This window comes from Filicampus tigris, chromosome 4 (genome assembly GCF_054856515.1).
Source record: "Filicampus tigris isolate MCC_2025a chromosome 4, RoL_Ftig_1.0, whole genome shotgun sequence".
NCBI classification, from domain to species: Eukaryota; Metazoa; Chordata; class Actinopteri; order Syngnathiformes; family Syngnathidae; genus Filicampus; species Filicampus tigris.
Window position 1 is genome coordinate 12,779,048 of NC_141220.1, and position 27,998 is coordinate 12,807,045.

At 40.7% G+C, this 27,998-nt stretch overlaps 4 protein-coding genes across 9 annotated transcripts; 3 read left to right on the forward strand and 1 right to left on the reverse strand.

The window, feature by feature from the left end:
• The first annotated feature begins 78 nt into the window (after positions 1 to 78).
• Positions 79 to 4,794, forward strand: agk (acylglycerol kinase). 2 transcript variants are annotated; one of them, XM_086027679.1, is made up of 15 exons: positions 79 to 131; positions 370 to 497; positions 578 to 617; positions 1,408 to 1,487; positions 1,570 to 1,645; positions 1,728 to 1,853; positions 1,944 to 2,038; positions 2,897 to 2,966; positions 3,073 to 3,152; positions 3,528 to 3,585; positions 3,680 to 3,827; positions 3,897 to 3,994; positions 4,082 to 4,152; positions 4,227 to 4,311; positions 4,420 to 4,794. In XM_086027679.1, exons 2-15 carry the CDS (start codon positions 388 to 390, stop codon positions 4,552 to 4,554), a joined length of 1,272 nt encoding a protein of 423 aa, XP_085883805.1. In that variant the 5' UTR covers positions 79 to 131; positions 370 to 387; the 3' UTR covers positions 4,555 to 4,794. The 2 variants fall into 2 exon arrangements, with proteins under 2 accessions (XP_085883805.1, XP_085883804.1); XM_086027678.1 differs by lacking the exon at positions 79 to 131 and adding an exon at positions 155 to 283.
• Positions 4,795 to 5,352: 558 nt separating this feature from the next.
• Positions 5,353 to 15,274, reverse strand: dennd11 (DENN domain containing 11). Its single transcript, XM_086027677.1, has 9 exons — positions 14,668 to 15,274; positions 12,763 to 12,862; positions 12,511 to 12,669; positions 10,555 to 10,708; positions 10,330 to 10,468; positions 10,010 to 10,141; positions 9,760 to 9,910; positions 8,509 to 8,577; positions 5,353 to 7,861 (listed from the first exon to the last, which is right to left on the reverse strand). Exons 1-9 carry the CDS (start codon positions 15,038 to 15,040, stop codon positions 7,666 to 7,668), a joined length of 1,473 nt encoding a protein of 490 aa, XP_085883803.1. The 5' UTR covers positions 15,041 to 15,274; the 3' UTR covers positions 5,353 to 7,665.
• wee2 (WEE2 oocyte meiosis inhibiting kinase) lies at positions 14,808 to 21,875 on the forward strand. Of its 3 annotated transcripts, none has more exons than XM_086027674.1 (12): positions 14,808 to 15,640; positions 16,271 to 16,614; positions 16,705 to 16,919; positions 17,437 to 17,494; positions 17,807 to 17,976; positions 18,625 to 18,746; positions 18,859 to 19,005; positions 19,131 to 19,238; positions 19,453 to 19,538; positions 19,626 to 19,796; positions 19,883 to 20,031; positions 21,543 to 21,875. In XM_086027674.1, the coding sequence occupies exons 2-12, from the start codon at positions 16,312 to 16,314 to the stop codon at positions 21,703 to 21,705; spliced, it is 1,692 nt and encodes a 563-aa protein (XP_085883800.1). In that variant the 5' UTR covers positions 14,808 to 15,640; positions 16,271 to 16,311; the 3' UTR covers positions 21,706 to 21,875. The 3 variants fall into 3 exon arrangements, with proteins under 3 accessions (XP_085883800.1, XP_085883799.1, XP_085883801.1); XM_086027673.1 differs by having other exon boundaries at positions 14,809 to 15,629; XM_086027675.1 differs by lacking the exon at positions 14,808 to 15,640 and adding an exon at positions 15,642 to 15,736.
• Positions 21,876 to 22,008: 133 nt separating this feature from the next.
• Positions 22,009 to 27,998, forward strand: bida (BH3 interacting domain death agonist). 3 transcript variants are annotated; one of them, XM_086027685.1, is made up of 4 exons: positions 22,009 to 22,396; positions 22,745 to 23,009; positions 24,893 to 25,026; positions 27,496 to 27,998. In XM_086027685.1, exons 2-4 carry the CDS (start codon positions 22,763 to 22,765, stop codon positions 27,691 to 27,693), a joined length of 579 nt encoding a protein of 192 aa, XP_085883811.1. In that variant the 5' UTR covers positions 22,009 to 22,396; positions 22,745 to 22,762; the 3' UTR covers positions 27,694 to 27,998. The 3 variants fall into 3 exon arrangements, with proteins under 3 accessions (XP_085883811.1, XP_085883812.1, XP_085883810.1); XM_086027686.1 differs by lacking the exon at positions 22,009 to 22,396 and adding an exon at positions 22,403 to 22,669; XM_086027684.1 differs by lacking the exon at positions 22,009 to 22,396 and having other exon boundaries at positions 22,403 to 23,009.

Sequence of the window (27,998 nt, forward strand, 5' to 3'; positions counted from 1 at the left end):
CACAATTCATTAAAACTCAGTTAGGCAGGGTTTTGGGATTCCCTTTTATGGGAATTGTAGTCCATCAGTGGTAGCCATGAGTTCAGACTTTATGGGTTATTAGTTTTACTTCCACATCTTAATATTCAAAAGTAAGATAATTATTTATTTTTTTACCTACCTTTAATAATAAACTGTAACCCTTAAACCGAGGGATTAATAATTCTCCCTCAAGTGGAACCTTTTCCTTCTATGTCTACATCCAATACTATTTTGGTGTAACACCAGCACGCTTGTGACAGATGTACGAAACGGTGACCGCTGCGAGTAAACCTATTTTACGAATGCAACATCATGTATTAATATTTATTACTTTTTTGTGCGTTGTAGCATAGATTTAACTGTACAATGGCACGGGTTGTGAGAGTTTTTCGGACATTGCGTAATCATTGGAAGAAGTCTACATTTGCTGTGTGTGTCCTATCTTATGGAAGCCACTGGCTTTATGGCAAATACTGGTGAGTTTCAAAATCAACTTGACAAAATACAACACAAAACTGTATTGGTGTCTTAGGTTTGATTTATGTGATCATTTTAGTGACAATGTTCTGCGAAGAGAGGCTTGCCTCGAAGCTAGGGTAAGTACAATAAAATTCAAATGAAGGCGACAGTCTAAAACGCATTGTATGTATATAAAATGTATTTAAAACTAGTCGTTTAATGTCAGTAAACTACTATGACTCGTCACCAAAATACTCATGCATATCTCCAATTATGCCCACTTCAACCTCTGAAAAGGACCAAAACAATCGCCACAGTATTTTGGATTGTATGGGCATTCAGTTTTTTCCTCCCCATAGAAATTCACGAAAGAGAAAAAGCACGTCACTTAATGTTCGAAAACTAATCGCTAGCAAAATTCGCTCGCCTCAGTTTCTGAAAATATCTAAACCATTGCCTCAATATTGAATTGAATTTCATGGACATTAAGTGTTTTCTTCAAGAAGCAACATTAAGCTAGAGTGAACAGTGAGCGCCTATGGCGAGGAAGACGTTAACCATAAAATCCCAAATATTGGTGCGATCGTTTTAATTTTTTGTGGGTATCGGTAGAGATGTTCACATAGATTTTGGTAAAGATTGATCGCAGTTTTCTGACATCAAGTGACTTGAAGCGTTTTTTTTTTTATAGAGAGGAAAACACTTAATTCCCAGAAAATCCAAAATACTTGCATTGATTGTTTTGGTATTTTCAGTGGTTGAAGTGGGCTCAAGTAGAGATGTGTATGTGAATTTTCATAATGATTGGTCATAATTTTCTGACATTAAGTGACGTTAACTGCATTTTAGACTATCCCCCAAATGTATGAATTAACTGGTAACTAAATAATATTCTCCAAAAACGTTTATTATTTTTTTTATTTTAAGGAATTTGGGCGCCAATTAATAGCGCCAAATGAGCGTTTAAAGAAGGCAACCGTGATACTGAACCCTGCAGCTTCTAATGGGTGAGGAACATACATCTCAAAAGCCTTTTATTCTTACTTAATGTATGTTTTGTTGGCATAACTTGGTTTTCATCCTTTACAGGAAAGCCAACAGTTTGTTTGAAAAGAATGCTGCTCCTATTTTACACCTAGCTGGCATTGAGATTACAGTAGTGAAGGTATTGTAATATTGGAAACCAGGCTAAATGTTTAAACCACCAGTACGACATAATGCCATATATGTGTGTTATATCCCTACAGACGGATTACGAAGGTCAAGCCAAAAAAATGATAGATCTCATGGAAAACACAGACATGCTGATCGTGGCCGGAGGGGATGGCACTTTGCAGGAAGTCGTCACAGGTTTACTGCGGAGGTCAGATCAAGTAGGTTCACCGTAATAGTGATGATGATTCATAATTTGGACATTTATCAATTGCGTTTATACTTCAACAATAAATGGTTTACGTCTAAAGGAATCCTTCAGTCGCATACCAATTGGATTCATTCCACTTGGCTCTCAAAATGCTGTGAGTGCCAGTCTTTACATCCTCAGTGACAAAAAGGTCAAGTGAGTATTACATTTTTTCACAATGGATCTGAGAAAGTCTGAATTAGGGCTGCACGATATTGGAAAAACATGCGATGTGCAATATGGACTATAGCGATATCGATATTATTGCGATGTGCAACCCATTAAAGCGGGGAGCGCATATCCACGTTTCTAACGCTAATGCCGGGAGAGAGTATACGTCCTTTTTCTTTTTTTAATCCAATTCTCGCTCTCCTGGCCAATGAAATGCATCGGAATATACATGTGACGACGACGACATTTCCATTACCTAATTAAAGGAGTATTTTTTTTTCATGCGACAAAATAAGCAAGCTCAATGTGTTCTTAGCTAATTAATTTATCCCATTGATAATGTCAAACTATTGGGTGATGATGCACATTGACGTTTTATTGCGATATCAATATTTTTTTCGATATATTGTGCAGCCCTAGTCTGAATCAACACCGTTTCACCCTGTGTCACACAACTTGAGTGGCAGAAATTAGACAATATTCGGAACGACAAAAAAAATGTTTTATCTAAAGGAGGCAGCAATTCACATTATGTCACATCACCAAACATAAATAAGGGTCTTCGCTTGAAAGTGTGGCCAGGTTATCTAGAGACTCAACTATTTGTATCCAAGCAATTAAAAAGTCAATGTTTTATATTATATCCCCTAAAAATAGCACTACATTGATGCATGGGCTGTTATTAAGGAATTTACTACATTGGACTGTTCAAGACACATTTTTAAAAAGTTCAACTGAAAAATGTTCAGTGGTTTGTTGCAGGAATCCAAAATTGCCCAAAATTGTACTGACACCTTTCGGAATGTTTTAGCCATTTTGTTTAAATTGCCTACAAATGTGCAGGGACATTACGTCAGCCACTCTGTCCATTCTGAAGGGCGAAACCGTGCCGCTGGATGTTCTTCAAATCAAAGTGAGCAATCTCATTTAAATACATTAATAATTCGTTTGGTTTGATGAAGGAGGATTTTTAGTCTGTGTTTTTAGGTGAATTTAAATGTTCTGGTGTGTGTTTTCAGGCGGAGACAGAGAAGCCCGTCTTTGCTCTGATGGGACTGCGTTGGGGTGCTTTTCGAGATGTTTCTGCAACTGTTAGCAAGTAAGACTTTGAGTTTGGTCACCTAAATTGTATTTTCTTGGAATAACATTGTTAATTTTCTGGATATTTTACTCGAGGTTCATACAAATACCACAAATGCATCTTTTATAAGGATAAAGTGGACTTTGACAATCGTCATATCACGACATTTGTACCAAATTGCATAGCTTCTTTTAAGATGTAAAATCTTGAATTTGACCAGCGCTGTTACCCTGAACCCACGTGATTTTTGTTTATTTAAATTAAAAAAAATAGATAAATGCAATGTAATGTTAGGATTTTTCACCCTTTTCACCTCCTTTCCAATTTCCATTCAAGATGTGATATTTGTGTGAATAGCATGAAATGATTTGAACTTACCGACGTTTTGCATAGATATTGGTACCTCGGACCACTAAAGACAAATGCTGCTCATTGGTTTCGCACACTTCGGGTAGGTTTGTCAAAGTCTATGCAAAACCTATATTGTCACGCAACGCATATGGTGGTGGCCATGAGTCAATCACGTTTTTTTTTAAATGACATAGGAATGGCCCTTACTAAAAGACGTCACAGTGAACTACTTGGCTCCCACGCTTCGTCCTCCTGACTTGCCTCCTCATCAGCCTTCCAGACCCAACCTGCTCTTTCGCATTGTCCGCAGACTGAAAAACTACTGGAATCCACCCCTCGAAGGTATACTTTACATGCGGGTGTGCTGACTACCGTGTTTCATGAATACATTCACGCTCAATGTTTCTGCAGAGCCTCCAAAAGCAGAAGAACCAGAGCAATGGGAGGAACAGAAGCTATCTTCAGTCGAGCTGTTGATTCAAACACACAACAAGAACCCCGTTGAGCGCGTCAGTATAACATATTAAAATCAGACACGGAGTGCACTGGTTCTCACAATTGTCTTTCTCCTAACTTGTCTTTATGGGAACTTGCAGCGCATAAATGACTCCATGATGATTTGTGCTGAGTCCGACAACTTCACTGTGGGCGAATTCATCACCGTTGGGTTGGTGTCGTTGTCTACATTCGACACGGAAAACTGTGAAAAAAAAATGACAAAATAAATGTTCTTCTTCGCAGAAAACAAAAACACAACGACCCGACTGTTTTCACTGAAAACTCCACAAAACTGGAAGCCAGTGCTTGCCGGCTGCAGCTGCCAGAGGTCATTTCAATGAACCTTCAACTACTGCAACTATGATTACGATAATGTGACAACATGTGGAGTCAAGCAGGGCATGTCTCACAGTTGACCATTGTTGTCACCCTGTAGGACACCGGCGGCTTCTTCAACATCGACAACGAGGAGTTCGAGGCCATGCCTGTGGAGATAAGACTGTTGCCACGGAAACTACATTTTTTTATTAGTGCAGAGCGCCGTCAGCAGCTTCTGTCACTTATGCAGTGAAGAGAAAATGGAGGAGACAAAAATAACAGCCGAAAAAGTGACGGGCAAAACCACCTCACCAAGTACTATGAAACACACAGAGAATGTCTCCTTAAAGTGTTAAATAATGTAGTCATTAACTGGTGTCTTTCAATAGCTTGTTGAAAAAAGATCATTTTCAGTTACATTGCATTCTAATCTCAGCCTATATTCCATGTATACATTGTCTTTATAACTTTATTAAATGGCCTTCAATAGACAGTTAAATGTGAATTCTTTCTGGTGCTTTCCTATAAATAACAGTCTCAATCACAGTCATGTTTTGCTCATTTATTGTCCTATAACGCTTTACAGTGTAATCGTGGTTAAGACGTGTAAGCCTCAGTGCCAAAAGACTGCTACAAGTCAACTTTACAAAACATGGCACTAAAATATCAGTGATTTGTTCAAGCAGCAATTTTACTGCCACTCCTTCAAAGAAAAACAGTGAACGCCCACTACTTCCGGGTATCGGGACCAGGCCGGTATGCGAATAGGAAAACTCCGTATAGAATTGACGACCACATTTTTTTGAATCCCCGAAAATTCTTGAAAAGCCGCTAATAAACCACCATTCAGCACTTTCCATGAAAAACGTAGGTTGGTTCGTCAGAAAAAAAAAAGTATATTAATACTTTCACTGGACTATATGTATACATTTACTTTTGATTTAGCTCATATATTGGATTTTTAATGCTGCCACTTTGAACATCTAAATTGAACTTCTTGGAAATATAAAAGGACGTGTGAGATGGATAGAAAATAAATGTTGACAGAAAAGACGATCAGTCAATGTTTTATTGTCATACAAAGTACAGTGAAATTAACAGTTGCTCATGCTATTGACTTTATGTGTATATTAATGTTTAATTACAGTGATTATTCTTGATATACTTTACAGTCAAGTAGAAAATGTACACTAGTGTGTGCAATAGTTTTGCTGTCTTGGACATTCAGAGTGACACAAACAAACAGTAATTGTAGCTAATGCTGGTACGCATCGGTGAACATCTTCACAATGTCTTGCACGATTGTGTATTAGTGTGTTTGTCCACCTACTCTGACATTTAATGTACACCAGGAATGCAAATAATGTTGGAGGCTGCCGAAAAGTAAATAGACTGGTCCAAGGCAACAGATCATTCATGTGTGCTGAGGAACATTGTATGTACTTAATCTTTTGATTAATACATACAGTATAACATTAACCCACTGATGTCATAAATCATATTTCCTTAAGGCCCCGTTTAAAAATAAACAAAGCTTAAGTTTTTTTTTTTTTTTTTTTTTAAATACAATGTTCTTTTTAATATGTACAATACAAATTGCACTTGATGTTTAGTAAACCAACCAAGGAAGCAGGGGGTCAAACCACAATAAGGCTGTTGGCCATCCTTCTAAATCAGTAGTTCTCCGCCTGGATAAAATTCCTCTAATTTTGCCAGAGGTTAATGAGACATTTGAGAACCACCTCTGTGAATTTATATTAGCCCCAGCCTCAGTGTTCCAACGTGGAACAAAATTATTATCGAGACTGGCACTGTGATGGATTACTTCGACAGTGTGCCAGCAGTGTTCAAACACACTTGATCCCACTCCAGATTTACTCAATGAGACGGTGATGAAAAGAGAGAAGCGGGGGAGGTTTTTTTTTGTTTGTTTTTTTTTATTTTATTTTGTGAATTTCAATGAAGACTTAAAGCTGCTGCCTAGCTTCGCAACACAAAGGGAACTTTGTCACAGTGAAGCAAGGAGGATCTCCTTGGCGCTATATCAAGGACTCTTCATTCAAAGAGCTCTGAGAAAAGCAGAGGAACAGCCTCAGCACTGTTGGGTAAACTTATTAACAGCCTACCAACAATACCACAACACACAAATCCTCTTAGTGTCAGAAATAAGGGTCCTCTAGACTTTTCAGAAAAGTCTATTTCTGTCCATCCAGATGTAATCTACACAACTGTATGCCAATATTTTTCTCAGATATTGAGTGTGAATGCTGACAGATCCTGAAATGCCCCTAAATGCAATGAAATGAGGACTCTTAATGCTAGTTAATACACCAAAGCAACAGTGATGTAAGCAGGACAGAAGATGACATCACAGCATATTGAATACGTTTCTGTCACTAACCAGGTCATCATTCGTTTTGTCCAAAAGCTCACCTCTCGCGGCCATTGGTATTATAGCGGTTCACATACCGGGGGCTGATTTTGGAGCAGCTGCCCTATTCACCCAGCATGCAGTCCACTGCTTTTCCCAATCTGCAGTGTGACGCTTCTGCTAAAACGGGCCTTGCTTGTCTCTCAGCATTCACACACTTTTGGACTCAGAGCTAACTGTATCTTATCCAGGGCCCCAAATGCACACGTACGTTCCCAAACACTAAATATTAAGTGTCCAAAGTACCTCTGAGTACAAGTGGCAAAGCATTGTACGCCAAGGTACCATGATGTTTTTTTTGGAGCATGTAAGATGCAAGGTAAGTGCGTGCGTCAACAAATAGTCCGTGGCAAATGGCGCAGAAAGGTGCAGCATTCATAACGTTGTGTCATACAATCGTATTCATTGACAACTTAACTCATTGATGTCACTTATGTTGAAGGTGCCAAAAAGTGAAATCCTTTACGAAACACTATACTGTGAAAGGCTGATCACCGACAAAGATGCAGACTTCTATTGCTTCATGTTTTGAAAGCCAAAAGAGTGGTCAATGCTCTCACGGATGTACAAGGATCATAGCAGAATGACCTTCCAATTCCATTCCAGCACTAACAGTGTATTAAATGATCGGTGCACAGGGAGGCCCCCCCTTCCCCATGCCATAATATTATCGAGCACATATCCAGTGTTGAAAAAAAAGCACAAACAAAAAGAGTACAGTAATAAGATGGCTAAAAGAGCACAGCACCATTAGCCAGGAGTGAGTCCATTCTCCTTAGACAGCCAGATGACACAATGTACACAAAAGAAAACAAACACTGACAATGGAAAAGCAGGCAACAGATGAAGGCTCAGGGTGAAAGTAGTGTCTTAGTGTATGAGTGCGTGTGTCTTAAAGTCACCAACACGCGGTGTAATCCGGTATTTCCAAGGCTAGTGGCAGCAGAGGTTGTCAATAACCAGAGTGACGTCAACACCGTACACCTCCAGCAGCTCCACCAGGAAGCAGCGATCGCCCTGGGGATCCAGCCCCATGGCCCTCACGTGCTCTGCCGTCAGGGTGCGATCAGCGCTACCGGCAACCTCTGAAAGGATCTGGAAGATGCGGTTGTTAAGCTCCATGAAGAACCTGCAAGAAATAAAGGTTCAATTTTAGAATAACGCATAAATGGGATTAGCATGGCTGCTTGTGACTATGACTGAACTGGTGGGTATTACCGTAAAAAGTCTGCACACCCCTGTTCAAATGCCAAGTTTTTGTGGTCGAAAAAAATTAGACTAATTAATTAGATTAAATCATTTCAACACTTCTTTCCACCATTAATGTGACTTATAACATGTACAACTCAATTGAAAAGAAATGTTTTCAAGGGGGGAGGTAAAAATAAACAACTATGATAATGTCGTTGCACGATTGTATACATCCATTTATAGGGACGTCACTGTGTTTAGAATTAACCAATCACACTCAAATACACATTAAGTAGTGGCAGGTGTTTGCTGACTCCCATTTGACATGAGTTTGAATGTCATTGGTTAATTCTGAACACAGCCACAATCCCAGTTATGAGAGGCCACATACACTTGTGTGCACATTAGCCCAGTTGTTTTTACTCCCATTCTTGAAAATATTTTTTCCCCGATTGGGTTGTACAAGTTATAGGTCAGGTTACTGGTGAGAAAACAAATGATTCATCTAGGTCTCACATTTTATATAGTTGTTTAGACTTTTTATGTCCACTGTTCATTCTCTAAGTAAACGTTTCAAGGACTCACACAATAAAAAGATCCTCCTCGTTCGACGTGCAGTCCCCATCCACCTCTTGGGAGTACAGCAACATTTGCCTAGAAAATTTATTTGGCTGTTAAAACCTGAAGTGCTGAACGCAATCTATTCCACAACGCCCCAAAAATAATTTTCCCATAGGAAACACCGTTACCACCATAAAACCTTTATTAATTGTGGTCACTTATTAATGTTTTATGAAACATTGTAACATTCATTACTGCCATACAAAGGGGAAAAGAAATGAACCACTGTATAAAAACGGTGTACTCATTCTAAACCAGTGAATCTTAACTGGTAGGTTGGGACCCAAAAGTAGGTAGTGGACAGCTAGTAAAAAATTACATGTATTTGTGTTGTCAATTTTTCAGAACAGTACAGAGGCAGACCGAATTCCCACATACAACATACAATATTTGGGTAATGTTACTGACTTGCGCTCTAGTCACTCTGTAAACAAATACAATGCCGCTAGCGGACCTCGCAGCTAGCAAAATGCTTTTGGCGGTGCGTCTCTTTCTAAATGGCGTTTAAAAATGGAAATTACTGTACATGTATTTTCAGAGGCTATTTTGAAACAAAAAATTATTTATTGTTCTTCACATCTATAAAAGTGGGTCGCGACTTTACAGCAAAAGGAAGATGTGGGTCCCAGGTTGACAATAGTTGAGAATAACTATGTCCTAGACTTAATAAGGAATGATGTTGAGAAAGTGCAAGTGGATTACTCAAATTTCCTTCCCAAAAACATGCATCATGATTTTGACCATTTCAAGTGCAAAAAAATGGAAGCGCCAAATACGCAAACATGCACTCAACTTAAGCTTTGATCGTTTTGCTACTTTACAGGCGTTTTATTCCCCCCAAAAAATCCATTGATTTATGGTAGTTTAGGGTTTTCAATTATGCATTGTTTTTATTTTTTTATTTTGTAGTTTCAGATATAAAAGGTAATAGTAGGAAGTTTCCACATAATGCATGCACAAGCGGTAGTGTGGAAAACAATAAGGTGCTGTAAATGTAGCCCATACCCGTTACAAAATCCAACAAAAGAGTGCTTCACTCAGTTTCATGATTTTTGGTTGAAAAGAATACATCCTATAATATTGATTAGACAGTCGTCAATGCATTTTTAATCATTTCAGTGTATCAACTAATGCATAACTGAATCAAAATTGACAGGATCCGTATTACTTTACATGCGGTGTCGTTCCAGCATTATATTACAAAGTGTTGCATACCTCTGTTCGCTCAGTTTCCTGTACCTCTCCTTATCTGCAGCATTCAGTCGCAAGAGGGGCAGCAAATGGCTCCTGTGTGTTTTCACATTTTGGTTATCAATGTACAGATCGTGCAGCCCTTTCTTCTCTTCGAAAATCTTCTCTGTGGTGCCTAAAAACATGTGCAGACATGTTTGTATACCTTTAAATTTAATTTCCTTAGGTTCCATTATTGCTTCAGCGCTCTCATTATCCGTCAAAGTGCACTCACAGGCCACATATGACATCTCTGTTTCCAGTGCAGGGATGTCAGCAACATTGATGTAGAAGAAAGGTCGTAATTCAGGCACAGACACGCCAATTCCAGGTAAAGAGACATTGGCCAGGCTGCAACAGCAGTAAACTGAGACAGAAAGACGAGATAACAACAATTGTATCACAATTTTTTTGTAAAACGTGGATCTGTGTAACATCCTTGGGGATTCCATTACCTATCTGTCACCATTTATCATGCCTTATCCGATCATAAGCAATGTGACACCAGTTGACAAATGCCAAAACAAGACATACGTCCATGTTCCAGCTTCTCACCTCTATAGCAGACCACGCCTACCGGTGGTGGGGAGAAGATGAGGAGGCGCTTCCTAAGCAGCGCAAACTTCCACAGCACCATTATGTGCTCCCCAAAAAACTGGACAAACTGAGACATGCAGCCGGCTGGGTGAGTGATCTGCAGAAAGTCAACAACTTTTTAGGAAGATGCAGAGCATTAACACAGCAAAAGAGAGTTACACTATTTGATGCAGTCATGCCTACCTTCATTTCTGGATGCATACAGCGGTTGATGCTGGTCACACTCCAGGTAGGGCAAGCAGAGACCAGTCCATTTCCTGTCGGCGGAAGGATGGCCTTCTTGTCGTCATAGAAAGCCTCCAGTGGAGAATAATGGCCTGGATTCTTTAACTGGAGTCTATCAAGTGATTTCAACGTGAGAGCATGTAACCTAATGCTTGATACAATTCCACAATGTACCTCCACTAGTCTAAACATGGCAATCTGATTAATATTGCATTTGTGGAATATGAGTTAAGCAAAATCCACTTGTTTTTATGAATCTCAGGGGGTGGCCATTTTGCCACTTTCTGTCGACTTCAAATGACATCAAAGTTGCTCAGCTCACATGTTTACTGAAACTGAACCATGATTGGTCGTTATCCGACCCATGAGCAACTGTGATGTCATTTTCAGTCGGCAGCAAGTGGCAAAATGGCCGCCCCGTGAGATGGACAAAAACAGGTAGATTTTTACTTCTTAACTCATGTAAAATTAATCAGAATGCTGTGTTTAGACTAGTAGGGATGCATAGAACATATTCTTGTCAAGAACAATTTTGAGTTGACATTCCTTTTAATACATCTTGTGTAAGTTAAGTGAAATACAGTATTGTATGGGAAATACACATCTACACACTCCTGTTCATATGTATCACATCTACAAAGTTACATTAAAGCCATAGTTTCTACATGTCGATAAAATACATCTCAAAGAATTTTTAGAGCTATGTACCTTTATGCAAATGCAGTTTCTGATAAATGCTTTACTGCCATTGTTTTCTGGTGTTTTATTCGTGTGTTTCCAATCCCCTGCTTGTATGATTTATACTGAGAACTAGTGTGCTATAAATAATGCAATTTAATAAACCAAAAGGTACAATAAAGGGTAAGGAACTCATGATAACACTAGAAGTGCAACTCTTAATAGAATAATAGACAACTAATCAATTAGCAGTTTAATCGACAACTATTTTACAACCCCAATTCCGTTGAAGTTGGGACGTTGTGTACAATGTAATTGAAAACAGAAAACAGTGACTTGCAAATCATGCGCAATGTATATTTCATTGAATACACTACAAAGGACAAGACATGTAATGTTCAAACTGATAAACTTTATTGTTTTTAGCAAATAATCCTAAATTTAGAATTTTATCGCTGCAACACATTCCAAAAAAGCTGCGATAGGGTTATGTTTACCACTGTGTTACATCACCTTTTCTTTTAACAACATTTAATAAACGTTTGGGATGTGAGGATGCTAATTGTTGAAGTTTTGTAGGTGGAATTCTTCCACATTCTTTCTTGATGTACAGCTTCACCTTTTCAAAAGCCCGGGGTCTCCATATTTACGCTTCATAATGCTCGACACATTTTCAATGGGAGACAGGTCTGGACTGCAGGAAAGCCATTCTAGTACCCGCACTCTTTTACTACAAAGCCGCGCAGTTTAACACGTGCAGAATGTGGTTTGCCATTGTCTTGCTGAAATAAGGAGGGGCGTCCATGAAAAAGACATTGCTTGGGTGGCAGCATATGTTTCTCCAAAACCTGTATGTACCTTTCAGCATTAATGGTGCCTTCACAGATGTGTAAGTTACGCATGCCATTGGCACTAACGCAGCCATCTCTAGGGGCGCCCATTTTGTCACTTCTGTCGACTGAAAATGACATAAACACGACTCGGGGCTCGGGTCACGACCAATCACGGCTGACCTGTTTTCTGAAGCTGAGCCGTGACTGGTCGTGACCTGAGCCCCGAGTAGTTGGGATGTCATTTTCAGTGACAAAATGGCCGCACCCTGAGATGGCTAAAAACGGGTGGATTTTGCTGCTTAACTCATATTCCACAAACGCATAATTAATCAGAATGCTGTGTTTCAACTAGTGGGCCTGCTGGGAACATATTCTTGAAAAAAAAACACAGAGCATGTCTTACCTGACTTGGTTCTCCAGGAAGTGCATGTAGCGGTACAGCAGCGTATAGGAAGGAGAGAGAATTCCCACAGACTTCATCCTGGCTCCTCGCTCTAGCTCGTTGTCCACAGGCATGTTAGCGAAGCAGGCCAGCCCAAAGTAACAGCCTTTGCGGAAATATCTACCAGGGGGTCAGACAAGGATCAGGGGTGAGCGAGTAAACACAAGTGCGATGATAATACTTGGAAGAGAGGGGGCGGGTGGTAGTACATACATAAAGTCGTTAGTAATCCTGTGGGAACCGCTGGCCATTGCCTTGAATTCAACTCCATCCAGGTTGATCTCATGAGGTAGGCACCACTCGATCATATTTCCTGCCAAGGACATACACTCTGTTACACATGTCGTCATGTCCACTGTCAGTACTACACTTTCATCATGAGCACTTCCTCTTATTCAATCAGTTCATTTGGTAAGAGGAGGTTAGGCCTGGCGGGAAAGCAGTGACTCAGCTATTGAATGTGAAACTGGGCTACAACACATTACGAACAAAGCAAAACACAACAAGCTCGCTATCTCACCCAGACTCGCATCTTATAAACTGGATGGCTATTGTGTCGAAATATGGCGTATGGGTATTGTTATCATTCCATTTGAAGAAAAAAAAAATACCGGTACATGATACATGAACATATTGATATTGTCCCACTGAGACTGCTCAACGATTGGTCCTCACTCAGACCACATGCATGCATTCATGTGTGCACATGCGTGCGCTTCATCCTATATTAAGGGGGTTCAAAATTTTTCCTGCGAGGGTTGCATGCAGAAAAATCAAAACTTTGATCTTCTTCAGCGTTATTTTTTAAACATGCTAAAATCAATCCATCATTGTAAATTAAGACAGATTAAGTTGTTTTTCAGGGATGATACCAATCACTAGTAGTCAAGGAGGCTGATAACCGATATTTGGAACCGATATTCATTTTCAGTTAACGGGAAAATATTGGCATCAAAATTTTGAAAAATACAAACTCCAAATCTTAACTGTTGAAATGTCTTTTGCCGTATGTTTATTGAACAACGTTTAAGATTTTCAATATGTTCCAGTTTTTATTTTCACTTTAATCTTGGACAATAGACGTTTTAAAATTCGAACAAAAAGTTCAATCAGCTCCCAGGCTCAGCAGCACATCTTAGAAAGTTCAATGAAAACTTAAACAAGTAAACAGATCCCTATCGTTTTCCACAGTAAATACAATTTTCTAAAATTTAAAAGTAACTGAAATTGAACTTTCTCTTATCTTTGTTTTAATTTCAAACAAAAACAAAAGGTGCAGGAAGTTCCCAGGGTCAGCAGCATCCCTTACCGTAACTTAAGATGTAAATAAATACTTCCCTAACGTTAACACAGCTTTAAATTCAATCTCTTATTGGCAGTCAGATTTCTTTTACAAAGGCTTATACCGATATTTGTCAAAATGCCAAACATCTGTGGCAATAGTCGGTCTATCCCTAGAAGATATAGAAAACAACTCTATATGATTTTTTTCATCATGCTGTATTATATTTATTGTGAGTATGACACTTAAACACTGAGTGTAAATTCTAAGATAGTGAGTACCTATAGACAGGAAGGCATTAATGTACATAAAATTCCAAATATTTGAGCAATATTGATATTTTCAGATATTGAAGTGGGCATATGCAGAAATGTGCACATGAATTTTGGTGGTGATTAGTTGTAGTTTTCTAACATTAAGCTTTTTCTCTATTGTGAACACCTATATGGAGAAAAAGGCTTGCCAATACAATCCAAAATAGGGTGGTGATTGTTTTTATATTTTCAAAAGTTGAAGTGGGCATGAGCAGAAACGTGCATGTGAATTTTGATAATTGGTCATAGTTTTTTTTTTTTTTACATTGACCCACGTAAGGCCTTTTTCTTTTCTTTTTACATTGTTTTAGACTGTCCATTTCAGTGACTAAAAACAACAAACACATGTTTTTAAGGATAAAAAGATCGTTTTTAATGAACACTTAGGCCTACTATGTTACTGTATTTTGATGTGGGTCGTTATAGTGGTACTTGGAGAGTCTTTTTGAATGTGATACGTACAGGGTGTGGAAAGTTTGACAGCCACTGTTTTAGAGAATTAGAATGCTGAGCCTTGCTCACCTGACCGTGTATTAAAGGTGACTACAAACACAGCCACGATGTGATCTTTCTCTTCCCACTGATGCCTCACCGCCAGATCCGGGAGGGGAGGTACCGGCTGAGCCCGCATGTGGCTGGGAAGCTTTTCCCGGCCCATCGGGCGTCTCTCCTGGCCGTCAACAACAGCTGTCGGGCGGCAAGTGACGGTGGAATTGTCGTTCCTCCTGCCAATTTCTGTCACCTTCAGGCAGACTGGTGTCGAAGTTTTTTTGCCCGACGTCGCGTCCCTTTCCTTGGGCGCCGCAGGTGGCGGCTGAGTCGCCTGGTTCGGGTCGGACGACGGTGGGATCTCCTCCCAGTCCAGTAATGGGGCTCGGTCCGACTGCTCCACCATGGTGCCGCTGCCGTCGAGGGCTGGCAGGCCGAGGGGGAGAATATTCACGTAATCGACGTCCACGAGAATCGACGAGGCTAAAACTGCGTCATGGTTCCCTCTGGCTTGCAGTGTTGTTTTCTTGTCATTTGTGAGCTTGTCACATCAGTGATGGGGCGGAAGATCCTCCTCCTCGCTTTCTTTCTCGCTCTGTTTTGATGACGTAACCACTTCCGCCCACGTGCCCATATTACTGGGTCCGCTTGGACATAGTGTGACCTCATTTAGTTCATATTTAATCCGAAACCTGCTCGCATTCTGCTTAACAATAACGGCCTTGTCGCTGCCACTCAGCGCTATGTATCACTTTGCCCTTAAAAATCCTACTATTGATTTTGAAATATAGCGGCATATAAAAAACACTTCAGCACTTTAAGTAGCCTTAGATAGTTTGTAATAAGCAAAAAAATAAACCTTTACAAAGTTTGCAAAGACGAGGTTTGGTTTACGGATGACGTGTCCAATTAAACGTTAACCCGGTGACATCATTTATTTAAACAGGAAGTCTTTTACATATGAAGCGCGAACTTCAAGCGTGGTGGTGAGGAAGGTGGGTCGTTCGTGAGTATACGTGATTAAATGTTCAGTAATATTAAACTGTAACACGACTTTTTATTAACCCGATAGGAAACAAGTTCTTAACGCTCTGATTAGCAGGTAATTGTTTTCCCTTGAGCCTAATTAGACTATTCCACTACTGACTAGCCCATATCGTCCCAATAACAGGAATGTGCAAAATGCACATTATGTTTGTAGGAATGATAATTTCTACGTAGGCCGATCTGAATAAGTATATATTCTTATAACATGTGTAGTTTGCTAATGGAGAGCAAATGAATTAATTAATTATAAGTGTCTTTGCTCGTGAGCGTTTTTGTTGTGGGGTTTCTCTTAGAATTCTGTGACACCAAACATATCATATAATGACTACATATAGGCCTTCATAACAAACAGATCGATAGCCAGTTTTGAAATCAGACCTCAAGGAAAATATCTTAATCTATTGTAAAAGGTAAACTTTATTTTAAAAAGGAATTATGTCGCATAAAATGCTGGCAACATCTCAACGTTATTAGAAGAGAAGACCTTTTGAAATTGTGATAAAACAATTTGCAAAAATCAATGTAGACAGCTATGACTTGCTTTAGCTGGCCACATAAAATGATGTGACCGACTGGTTCTGGCCCCCAGGTCTTGCGTTTGGCAGCAGTGTTGTAAATGAAGACCCCCGCATGGCAAATTTGTTTGATGAGATCTCCCAGCGGCTGGACTTCTCCAATTGTGGAAAGGAAGGCAGCGACGGTAGCAGCAGCAGCAGCAGCAGCAGCAGCAGCAGCAGCAGCAGCAGCGACGACAACTCTGATGACTGCACATCCAAGATGCAAAGTCCCAGCAGCCCTGCCTGCAGGACACCCCGGCTGCAGCGCCACCACAGTCGAAACAACGCCTTATCATCACCTTTGCGGTGCACCAACCCCATTCCTTTTGCCTCCTGGAAGAAGCTAAGACTTTGTGAATCCCCCAGCACACCAAAGGTAGGGGGAGTCACTCTGGTCCCTCTTGTCGTATAGTGTATCAAAATAAACCCGTAATGTCAACCCCCTTCTGTTCCCGCCCTCCATTAGAGTCTGTTGACCAAGTCATCGCAGCCTTTTTCCAGCGCTAAAATAAATCAACAGCCAAGGACCCTGCGTTTCCCCTCAGCTGTTGCAAGCGTCATCCAGGCGCCTTCAGTCAATGTGAACCCCTTCACCCCCAATTCGGAGCATAGGTTCACTGCGCAGCAGCAGCAGTGGAAAACCAACCGCAGGAGTGATACTGATGCGGATTATGGGCAAAGGTAAACTGTGGAATTGTAATCCAATGTGTGGGAGTTTATTTTGTAGATAAAATGATTTGTCCAAGAATATTGGGGGGTTGACTTCCCCTATAATGTCAGTTTGAAATGATGGCATGTTTATTTGTTTTTATAAAGACATCGATATTAAAACAAGATTTTATACTTCAGATTAATCAACGGTCAAAATAATTATTAGTTGCACAGCCATTACTTTATTCGTCTCTTAAAACTCCTTGTTGAAGCTGACCCTGTTGTCCCCCAAAATAAAATAGCCCAAGAAAAAACAAAACACAGGCAAAGATGATCATTTGATGCTGGCTAAAATAAGATGGCACCATTTGCATGGCAGTGGTTTGGACACCGCCCCACCCCCTAACCTTTTTGAACATTCGACTTTGGAGGTTCCACTCTATTTAATATTTTGGGGCTTTGGTGGAGGTCTTTATGTGAAAAAATTAGTTAAGTACTTTTGATATAAACATAAGCGACCATAGAACTGTTCTATTTTCTCTTTCAGGATGAAACACAGCCTGACATCATCATCAGAGGAGGATGAAGCCTTCCTTCCATCAAAGGTACAACTATTTTTATCACTGACTGCGCCTCCCTTTCAGAAGCTGCGTCATCCACGGCTCCCTCCTCCATTCTTTGCTTTTCTAACTGACAAGCATGCCAATTCATCTTCCGGAATTCCCTGACAGAATCTCTGACTTAACCAAAGCTGTTAGAATGTGCACACAGGATGGATTACTATATATGGTGGCATGAATGACAAGTTTCCTCCTGGCTATTACCAAATTTAAGATTCAGCATTGTGACGCAAGTTCTGTCTTTAGAGATGCTTTGGCCCTCTGTGTGTGTATGTGCGTGCGTGTGTGTATGTGCAGAGGCAAGCTGTCCAAGCCCTCATGTTGTCGCGGTACGAGAGTGAGTTCCTGGAGCTTGAGCGTATTGGCGTGGGCGAGTTTGGAACCGTTTACAAGTGTGTGAAGAGGCTGGACGGTTGCCTGTACGCCATCAAACGATCCCGACGACCCCTCGCAGGCTCGGCAAACGAGTGAGTTGGCAGCACGACGCTGCCAAGCTTTTACTTGGCTCCTGTTTGCGGGCAATGTCACGTCCACAGAATGTTCCTGCGAAACCCACCTATTCTTTGACCTCCACCTGTCGAAAACATACAGTATGTTCTGACAGCACCTATGAAAGTAATGCAGTATCTAATTTGAAGGTGAATTCAGGAGCTATTTGATTCATTAATAAAACAAAAAAAAAACAAAAAAATATATACCCATACTGTATTTAATTAAATGAGTGCTTCTTCTCTTGGCACTGTGCCCCAAATAATCAACTACCTCATACCATTAATGGACTCTTAAATATCGGGTGGTGCCACTATGTGACAGCGATTACTGTCATTACTATCATATCTGATACACTAAACGTCACAGTGGGACCTTACCACAACATACAGCGGCACATTTGGCAGCAGATTAAATTTGATTTAACACTGTCACAATTTTGTTTCGATGCATCTGGATTCCTCTACAAAATACTGTTTATTGTAGTATTCAGTCAAATGTTTCACATCTTGTAAGCGTTTAAAGCTTTGGTGAAAGTCTGCTTTTGTTACGTTTGCTATGCTGACAATACATATTGAACGAGCAGCAGAATATAATAAAATACGTCAAACTTGATGTCCTCTTAGGCAGCTGGCTCTGAAGGAAGTGTATGCACACGCAGTTCTTGGCCACCATCCCCATGTGGTCCGCTATTATTCTGCCTGGGCCGAGGAAGACCACATGATTATTCAGAATGAATACTGTAATGGTAAGCTTTTTTTTTTTTTTTTTTTTTTTTTTACTTTTTTTTTAACTTTGTTTAATATCTGCATAGGTGAGTTTGCTAACATCACTGCATGTTTTGTATGTGCATGAGCTAGGTGGAAGTCTCGGTGATGTCATTAGGACAAAGGAGATGCAGGGTGAGATGTTTTCTAGAGCGGAGTTGAAAGATTTGCTATTGCAAGTGTCCATGGGTCTGAAGTACATCCACAGTTTAGGACTTGTGCACCTGGACATCAAACCAAGTAAGTCTTTTTCTTTTACTTTTCTCTTGATGTGTTATTTCAAATCACAAAATTGCCTTTGTTGCTGATTCAAATCGTGCAGTTCTACACATTTTTGTCCTGTAAATTTTCTTTTGTATCTTCAGGTAATATATTTATCTGCCAGCGTACTGTCTCAAGCACAGCCGGTGAGGGGGAAAGTGAGGAAGAGGAGGATGAAGGAAGTCACCCAGCAGGAGTCGTGTACAAAATTGGTATGAATGATGATGGATAAATGACTAAATAGTGCTTTTGCACCACAGGCATTAATAATTTTTGTAGGTCCAGTGGGTGTTTGGCTCACAGGAACTATGTTTAAATTTAGTTTTAGTTTAGTTCCGGGCACTAAACTGTGCCAAGAACTAACATTTCTGTAACTTTAGGCAAAGTGTGGCTTAAATATGTTATGAATCTTTTTTCCTACTACAGGAGATCTGGGCCATGTGACATCAGTCAATAATCCTCAAGTTGAGGAAGGAGACAGTCGCTTTTTGGCCAAGGAGGTTCTTCATGAGGTGAAATGGAGACAAAAAAAACCCCAAACTTCAGTACACATTGGAGGGCTTTTGTTTTTTAATGGATATCTCTCATTCATGCACCAGGATTACACGCATCTTCCCATGGCAGACATATTTGCTTTGGGCCTTACCGTGCTGCTGGCAGCGGGGGCTCCACCAATGCCGCAAAATGGAGATGAGTGGCATCGCCTTCGAGACGGCAACCTTCCCATGCTTCCAAGGGAGCTCTCTTCTCCTTTCAGAGGGCTTCTTCAGGTATCCCTTGCTCTCTGTTCATGTTGTGGAAAATAACCTGATTGTTCCGACAAAACTTGACCGTTTTGTTTGCATCTTTCTTTTAGTTGTTGTTGGATCCAGACCCCAGCAAACGACCCTCAGCCAAGGAGCTTTGCAAGCACAACATCTTAAGGCAGGAAAGGACTGGAAGACTGGCGGCTCAGCTACGCCTAGAGCTAAACGTAGAAAAGTTCAGGACAGCCATGCTTGAAAAGTAAGAAAGAAATGAAGAAATGGCCGTTATTCAGTACCAGGCATTTTCAGCCCCTCTTTTACCCTGACGTTTGAAAAAAAATTAAAACGTAAATAAGTTCCTGTGATTGAATGACCGGACTGTGAAAAGACATATAAATACGTCGTTGGGACTGATTGAGTTCAAGCGATAGTCAACCCAAACATATTTTTTTCAATAATATGTTCTATGCAAGCCCACTAGTTTAAACAAGGCATTCTGATAAATATTTCATTTGTGGAATAAGCGTTAATCCACCTGTTTTTAGCCATCTCTGGGGGCGGCCATTTTGTCACTTCTGTCGACTGAAAATGACATCAAAACTGCTTAGGGCCCAGGTGACGACCAATCACGGCTCAGCCTCAGAAAACAGGTCAGCCGATGTGATTTTCAGTTGACAGAAGTGACAAAATGGCCGCCCCCTGAGATGGCTAAAAAGGGGTGGATTTTGCTGCTTAACTCATATTCCTCAAATGCAATATTAATCAGAATGCCGTGTTTCAACTCATGGGACTGCTGGGAACACATTCTTGAAAAAAATTTGTTTGGGTTGATTTCCATTTTAAGCTTAATTTACACTGCAGGTTCAACTTTCGACTTAGAAATTAATGCCCCTATTTGATTAAAAGTAATTTCCCATCTGTTTCCACATACATTTAAAGTGATAAGAATAACATCTGATATGGCTCTGTTTACATTATCTTTATTTTATTATTCATACTTTTTGTGAAACATTTGTTTGGTGCTGTGCGTGAGATTTTTCTTATGTACATTGGGTGCCTGGACTCAAGGGATTTGTGAAATCGTCAACTAAATCAGTGTTTCTCAACCTTTTATTGAGCCAAGGCTCATCTTTCACATCGGAAACAAATTAACAGCACACCACTTAAGAAAATGATTCCCAAAAAAGTTAATTTTGGAACTTCAGTCATTTAGTGGAAGAGCATTTTCATTGTTCTGCCTGTTACTATACGTGGTTGGCATAGATAAATTAACCCCCTAGAAGTTATTAGATTTTTTTTGTCAAAATAATTGACATTGGGTAATTTTCCACGGCACACTAATGTGCCACGGCACGCTAGCTCAGAATCACTGAACTAAATCATGTGTACTGTAGTCATATTTTTGAAGTGCACTATTCATTACGATCAATAGGTGGCACTTTTATCATGCATTATGCTCAGACGTTATACAGTAGTGAAGCAGTACACATTTTGATTGCGTCTTCTGGGTTTTATATCTATAGTCAACCTGGAGGTAGGTATTCTTTCAAGGATGTCACCAAGCCTTGTAAGCATCCACATTATTTTAAATGCCTTGTCACACAATGCACACCTTTTGGCCATAAAATAGATAGAATCAGCGGGCAAAATACTAAATTGCGGGTTAAATTCTTATGAACAACTTTGACATCAGAGAAGCCATTGCTGACCCTGATGTGCCACCACTAGGAAATTTGTTAAAAGAACTGTCTTTATGTTCTTTCTCCACAGGGAGCTCCAAGAGGCACGCCAGGCTGCTCTGTTCCCCAACAGCCCTCTGCCTAGCTTGAAACTTCCTGAAAAGACAGGGTCACTACCAAGATCTAGGAGGAGGGTTGTGGGTGGAAAGACTGCACGGTCCATGAGCTTTGGTTGTCCAGGGTATGGAGTGTGATGGGAGGAAGCCCGATCCACAAGCTCATCCCATTGTGTGCATGCAACCGTTTTTGTTCGTCGTGTAAATAAGTGATTGCAGTCATTAGCAAGCACTACTTAAACCACAGTGTTCTTCACTAATTTTCAATGATTTTTTTAAAACTGTGAATAAACATTTTAAACATTGTATTTTTTATTTGATTTATTGCAGTTTGTTTTTCTCTATTGAAATGAATCTGTGTCATAATTTGGAATGAGGATAAACAGTAGATGAAAATGAGTCAAAGGTACCGTGGGGACTTTCCATTGAGTTGTTGTTCATCTTATCATTCTGTCACCACACTGATACTTAAGTTGAAAACGCTAGCAAAGACAACAGTAGGACTGTGGTTGGGCTTCCTTCCTGTTTAAAATGTTTCATATCCATTTTATAAAGCCATCTGCTATCCAGTTGATTAAACGACCTAACTAACGTTGACTTTGTTATTGGGATGGTTTATTTTTTGTTCTGTTTTATTGCGGCTTTGCCGCTTTGAAAAGGAAAGCGTTTTAATGCCGCGTGACCAGATCATTTGATTATGCAGCAAGACACAATCCAAAGTGATAAGATCCACCTTCTGGAGAAACGTCAGTTGCGAAAGTGAAAATGTGTAGCCCAGAGCAGAGGAAGCTGCTGTGGTGCGTCCAATAAGCAGGGACTGCGCGGTATTGTAAGTAACACGGGTTTTTACTGTGGCGAATATAAACTGATATAAAAAAAAAAACTGATTTAAAAATTTTGATTCAGCAAGCTAGCTACCGTTCCAACGACTCAGTCTTGTAGCTTAACTTTGAGTTATAGGCGCGCATTAAAAACTAACCTGACTAGCTTTTCGTGGCATTTGAGACACCGTAGCTCCTTTTGATGAAGGCTGTTGATTAAAACTAACTTGGTGGTACTTGTCGACAAATATTTGTTACTGTTGCTTCACGTTCCTGCCCTGGTAAATGTTTTAGAACCCTGCCACAGTCAAATGTGTATTTGACGAACTTTAACTTTAAATCCGTCTCTCATTAAGGACGTAAACAGCAAAGTGATGGATGATTTGACGAAGTTGGACAGCAAGCAAAACGCCACTTTGGTGCTGTTGAGTTTCCTCCAGGCGGACTGCAGTAACGTGCAGTACAACAAGGCGGTTTACTTTTTGGGTGTAGAGCTCACAGAAACTTGGAGGAACAGTTGCGAAGAAGAGTACGGAGTCATCGAATGTGACGGCAACCTGCCCAGCACCATCCCAGGTTCCATCGCCGACATAGAGCCGCTCGTGGAGCTTTACTGGCCTGGTGAGTACACGCGGAGTTGGCACAAGTACTCACTTCTGTACTCAAGTAGAAGTGCAGACATTGTACTTGTGTTTAAAATAGAAATACTGGTAAAAGTACAGATTCTGTTAATTACAATGAAAGTGTGTCAGAGAAGTTCCAGGAATGGTGTCTCAAAGATAGTTGAAACGTTAACTAGGAGTTTCCCCATAACCGTGGGCCACACGATACTGTGGCGTTTGCTTTCGCCGTCCGTCTATCCGCCATTTTGGCCGGCCGGACCAAATAGTAATCGCCTATGGACAATTCCGAGCCTACGCCATAATTACGTCACATGTCGAGATGGCGGTCAAGTCGGTGAAAACAAAGGCCCAATACCCACACTTGCACCCTGCGGTCTTAACTGAAGTGTACACGTAGTCGAACAACAAAAATTGCAGAACTGGGACAGTGCGTGTGACGTCATCAACGTATGGCCCTGCATCAGCGAGCATGGAGACGCGGGTTGTTGTTTTGACAATTTTGCTGTTTAAAATTATATTAAAATTTAAGTAAAGTAGTAGTAAAATAAAACTTGGGCTCGGTCTTCCAGTCGATGGGAGCTATGGCTCCATTATTTAGGACCAATCCCAATACCCACACTTGCAGCCTTGTGCCCCTCATTTGCGCGTTCCCACCAAGGATACAAGTGTGTAGGAAAGGGGTCACCAACTCCGGTCCTCGAGGGCACCTGTCCTGCAGGTTTTCAATCTCTCCCTGCTGTAACACACCTGATTCAAATGATCAGCTCATCAGCAACCTCTTGAGAAGCCTGATAACAATCCAGATCATTTTTAAATATCTCTTAAGTGTGAATATCCGATTATTACAAAATTTGTCACCACATATCATGCAGGTGCCACGAATAGTTCAAATAATGGAGCCATAGCTCCCATCGACTGGAAGACCGAGCCCAAGTTTTACTTTACTACTACTTTACTGAAGTTTAAATGTAATTTTAAACAGCAAAATTGCCAAAACAACAACCCATGCTCGCTGACGCAGGGGTATAAGTCGACGATGTCACACGCAGTGTCCCGATTCTGTAGTTTTTGTACATTTGTAACCTGCGCCCTCGAACCCTTCGTGCACTTCGACTACGTGTGCACTTCAGCGAAGACCGTAAAGCGCAAGCCTGGGGATTCGTCCTTAGACTATTTGCAGCTCCTACACGAGAAGCAGAGCTGGGCATATTACTAAAAATTGAGCGTCCGTTATTCGTCATCCGTCTGCAGCGTGGGTACCCTTCCGTTGTCCGTCATTCGCCTTTTTTTCCGTGTGGGAAGAAATAGTACCTGTCTCCAGGCCGGTCCACTAATTTTAAACGGGCTTCCGTCGGCGATTCCAACTAAACTCAAAAGAAGTGCTCCCATAAATTTACTAATGTTGTGAACTGAAAAAAAGGATAAATTAGCCAGTAATATATATTTTTTAAATCACTATTATTAGTTGGTGATTTTTAGTTAAGGCTGGCACATTCGTCATGAACAATTCTGTTAAATAAGGCCATTGAGTGGCAATGGTTCAATGCATCTATGAATCTGCTGTGTCACATCTGTTAATGCTTCCCGGTTCACTGTCCCTACTACGCCCTGAACTGGTCACCAGGCAATCACAGTGCACGTATAGATAAAATAATATTCACACCTGTGGAGTGTGGACAATTTAAATTTAGTCTTCTATTAACCAATATAGGGTTTTGGGTTGTGTGCAAATTACACACAGTCAGTGAACCGCTACCCTACCAAGTTGTCCTGGCATTTAAAAAAAAAAAAAAAAGAAAACACTACAGACAACTTTGCTGCTTTCTAAGCCATTCATAACAAACGGCTTGAACACAAACACATATTTGTGACTTCCTGTAGGTGGTGAAGGCGAAGCGAGAGACCTGCAGGAGGTCGCAGCTCGACTGAGGGAAATTGCCGCCCAACTTGAGCAGAATGTTGTGGACCAGGCTGCCCGAAACCTGCACAGGAATGTCATGTCCTCACCCAGTGAAGTGAGTCTGCTCTCAAGACACTCACCTCACAGAAACAACACTGGGTACACTACACAATCCACGGAGGTCCAGTATCATACATTCAACTTCTACATATCTAATTCGGTAAACGCCCGCTATCTGCGGGGGGGTGGGCACTAAGCTCTGCCATGCATAGCGAACAAATGCAAGTAATTGTTGCCCTGCATAAAGGAACAGATCGGTTAAAATGTATTTTCCAGCATTCCATTAGTGTGTAGAAGGAATAAAGGTGCAAACATCAATGGCATCTATTTTCATGAAAAAAAGATTCAAAACGATTGAGTATCAAAACAATGACATGCGCCCTATGCAGCCATATCGTACGTTTTGGACGCTTCACGTAATCCCTGTGACGTCATGGGTGAAGTACACGAGAACTGTTTATTTCAGACCTGTTTACTGGTATATTGTACTATAGTGCAATAAAAATGCCGGATGGCATCGTCAAGTATTCCCGTAATTTAGATATCACTCCTACCATCAGGATTCATGTTCCTCCTAGGAGAAAGGTGGGTGGGTGGGCGGAGACATTAACTCATTCACTGCCAAAAATGTGAAAAAAATATGAATACATTCCTGGGATTGAATGGCTGGACTGAAGAGACAAATAAATATGTCATTGGCAGTGAATCAGTTAGAGTGGAAGTCAACCCAAATATTTTCTTTCCAAGAATATGTTCTATGCAAGCCCACTAGTCGAAGCATGGCATTCTGATTCATATTGTGTTTGTGGGATATGCGTTTAACAGTAAAATCCACCCCTTTTTAGCCATCTCTGGGGGCGGCCATTTTGTCACTTCTGTCGACTGAAAATGACATTATAACTACTCAGGGCTCAGATAACGACCTAGCACGGCTCAGCTTCAGAAAACAGGTCAGCCGTGATTGGTCGTTACCTGAGCCATGAGCAGTTGTGATGTCATTTGCAGTCGACAGAAGTCACAAAATGGCCGCCTCCCGAGATGGCTAAAAACGGGTAGATTAACTCTTATTCCACAAAACGCAATATTTATCAGAATGCCTTGTTTCAACTAGTGGGCTTGCATCGAACATATTCTTGAAAAAAATATGTTTGAGTTGACTTCCACTTTAAGGTGCCATTACATTCCAATGGCAAATCAACACTTTCCCAATACAATACAACAAAATACAATTTGGCTCTAATAAACAACTCAAGGTGCCATTGCACCACAAAATCGAATAACTTAGGTAAACATTGGTTAACATGAAAGTGCTATTGAAAAATTCAAAATAAATGAGTTCAGAAGTTGTTAAGACATTTCATACATTGACAATTCCTGGCTAAATTCAACAGGAAGTTTGCAATTCCCCCTTCAAAGTAAAAGTTTGGTTAAAAAGGTCACCTGTTTAAGCAAACAAGATCTCCTCCGAGGGCGTTTGTCGTATCGGCTTCAAACAAGCACATGACGGATGGATTTCATGAGGCAGACTGTGCTTGTTTACCTGCTGTGGCCGTGCTGCTGCTCGGAGCCGTGTCGTCCCTGGCCTGGCTGCTCCCACCACGAAGAGAAGACATCTGTCAGTTTGGCCGCATCCTCATTTAACTTTTTTTTTTGTTTGTTTTTGCCCTCCATTTATCTTCACACATCTCATTTTCTCGTGGTTTCTGCCTTTTAAGCATCTTTGCAATTGCAAATGTCCTCTAACTCGCTTTTTTCCAGAAAAATAACGGTTGCCGTCTGAGCTAATCACATTCAATAGATGCATGGATTAGTTTAAATTGGGGGGTGGGCGCTCATATCCCCCAACACAATGCATTGACACAGTCTGATGTTACACCCAGTGCTTTAAAAAAAAGTGTGACCACAAGAGGGCCCATGGGTTTACAAAACCCACCAACCCTAGGCCACTGGTGTTGACCTCCAGAGTTCCCAAAGCTGCTAATTTTTTTTTTTTTTAAACACATTGCTATGTGGCCATTGGTATTAATGTGTTGTGTAGTGTAATTAATTAGTTGACGTTAGACTCTGCTTGGGCAGAAGCGTGTGTATTTGATAAATTGTACTTCAAATGTCGTCATCCTTTTTGCCATCAATGCTACTCTTCTGTGGTGGCACCAGGAATCCAAAGAAAAAGCAAAACAGAGGTTACGGAAGGACATTTTGGTTTAAACTCCAAGCATACTTTTCCAGAACACCTTGGTTGACCTCTGGCAATAGCGGTTCCATTCAAAAAGATTATTTATCACAGCTTTAAAATGATGGAGGATTTGGGAAGTGATCTTAAACGTGCTTAAATTGGTAAATGAACCCTGAAGTGGCGCTGCTTGTAGAGGCCTGTTTTATTTATGCAAGTCTAAGATCTATTGTTGCGATATTTCAGTTGTATCACTGTGTCCAAGTGTCAACTCAGCTCCCACAAACAGATTAAGATCTTCCTGTCCCCAAAAGTGTCATTTGCTGACTGGCTGCCTGTTTGGTTTTGCAGCAGTGGCTGGACCTCCTCAAAAGCGAGGTGCAGAGGGCCATGATGCAGGGGGTGGGCTTGGACCAGCTGCCCCACGAGAAGGTCATCATGGCCCTCAGCCTCACCCTGGTGAAGCAGGTGTGCGAACGCACCCCTCGACTGCTCAGAGATCTCTTCAACACTGCGCTGCAGTACGTCAGCCCTCCGAGGGCAAGGTGACTTGAAACGGGAGGGATGAGAAGGAATAACTGTGAAATGTTTCCTGGGGAAAAAAAGGGAATGTTAAGCCACTTTTCAAAAATGAGTTGTTAATGTATCATTTTTGAACGTTGGTCTTATTTTGAAAACAGGAATGCAAAGTTTTAAGTTTGCGTAAAGTTTGTCACATATGCTATTGTGAGTTATTTTTGTTATATGTTCATATAAAAGAAATGGTGTAATACTGTATGCATTCAATTACCTCTGCTTTGTGAAAATGTCGAAATAAATGGTGTTGATTTTTATGGAATCATACCGTCACAAAA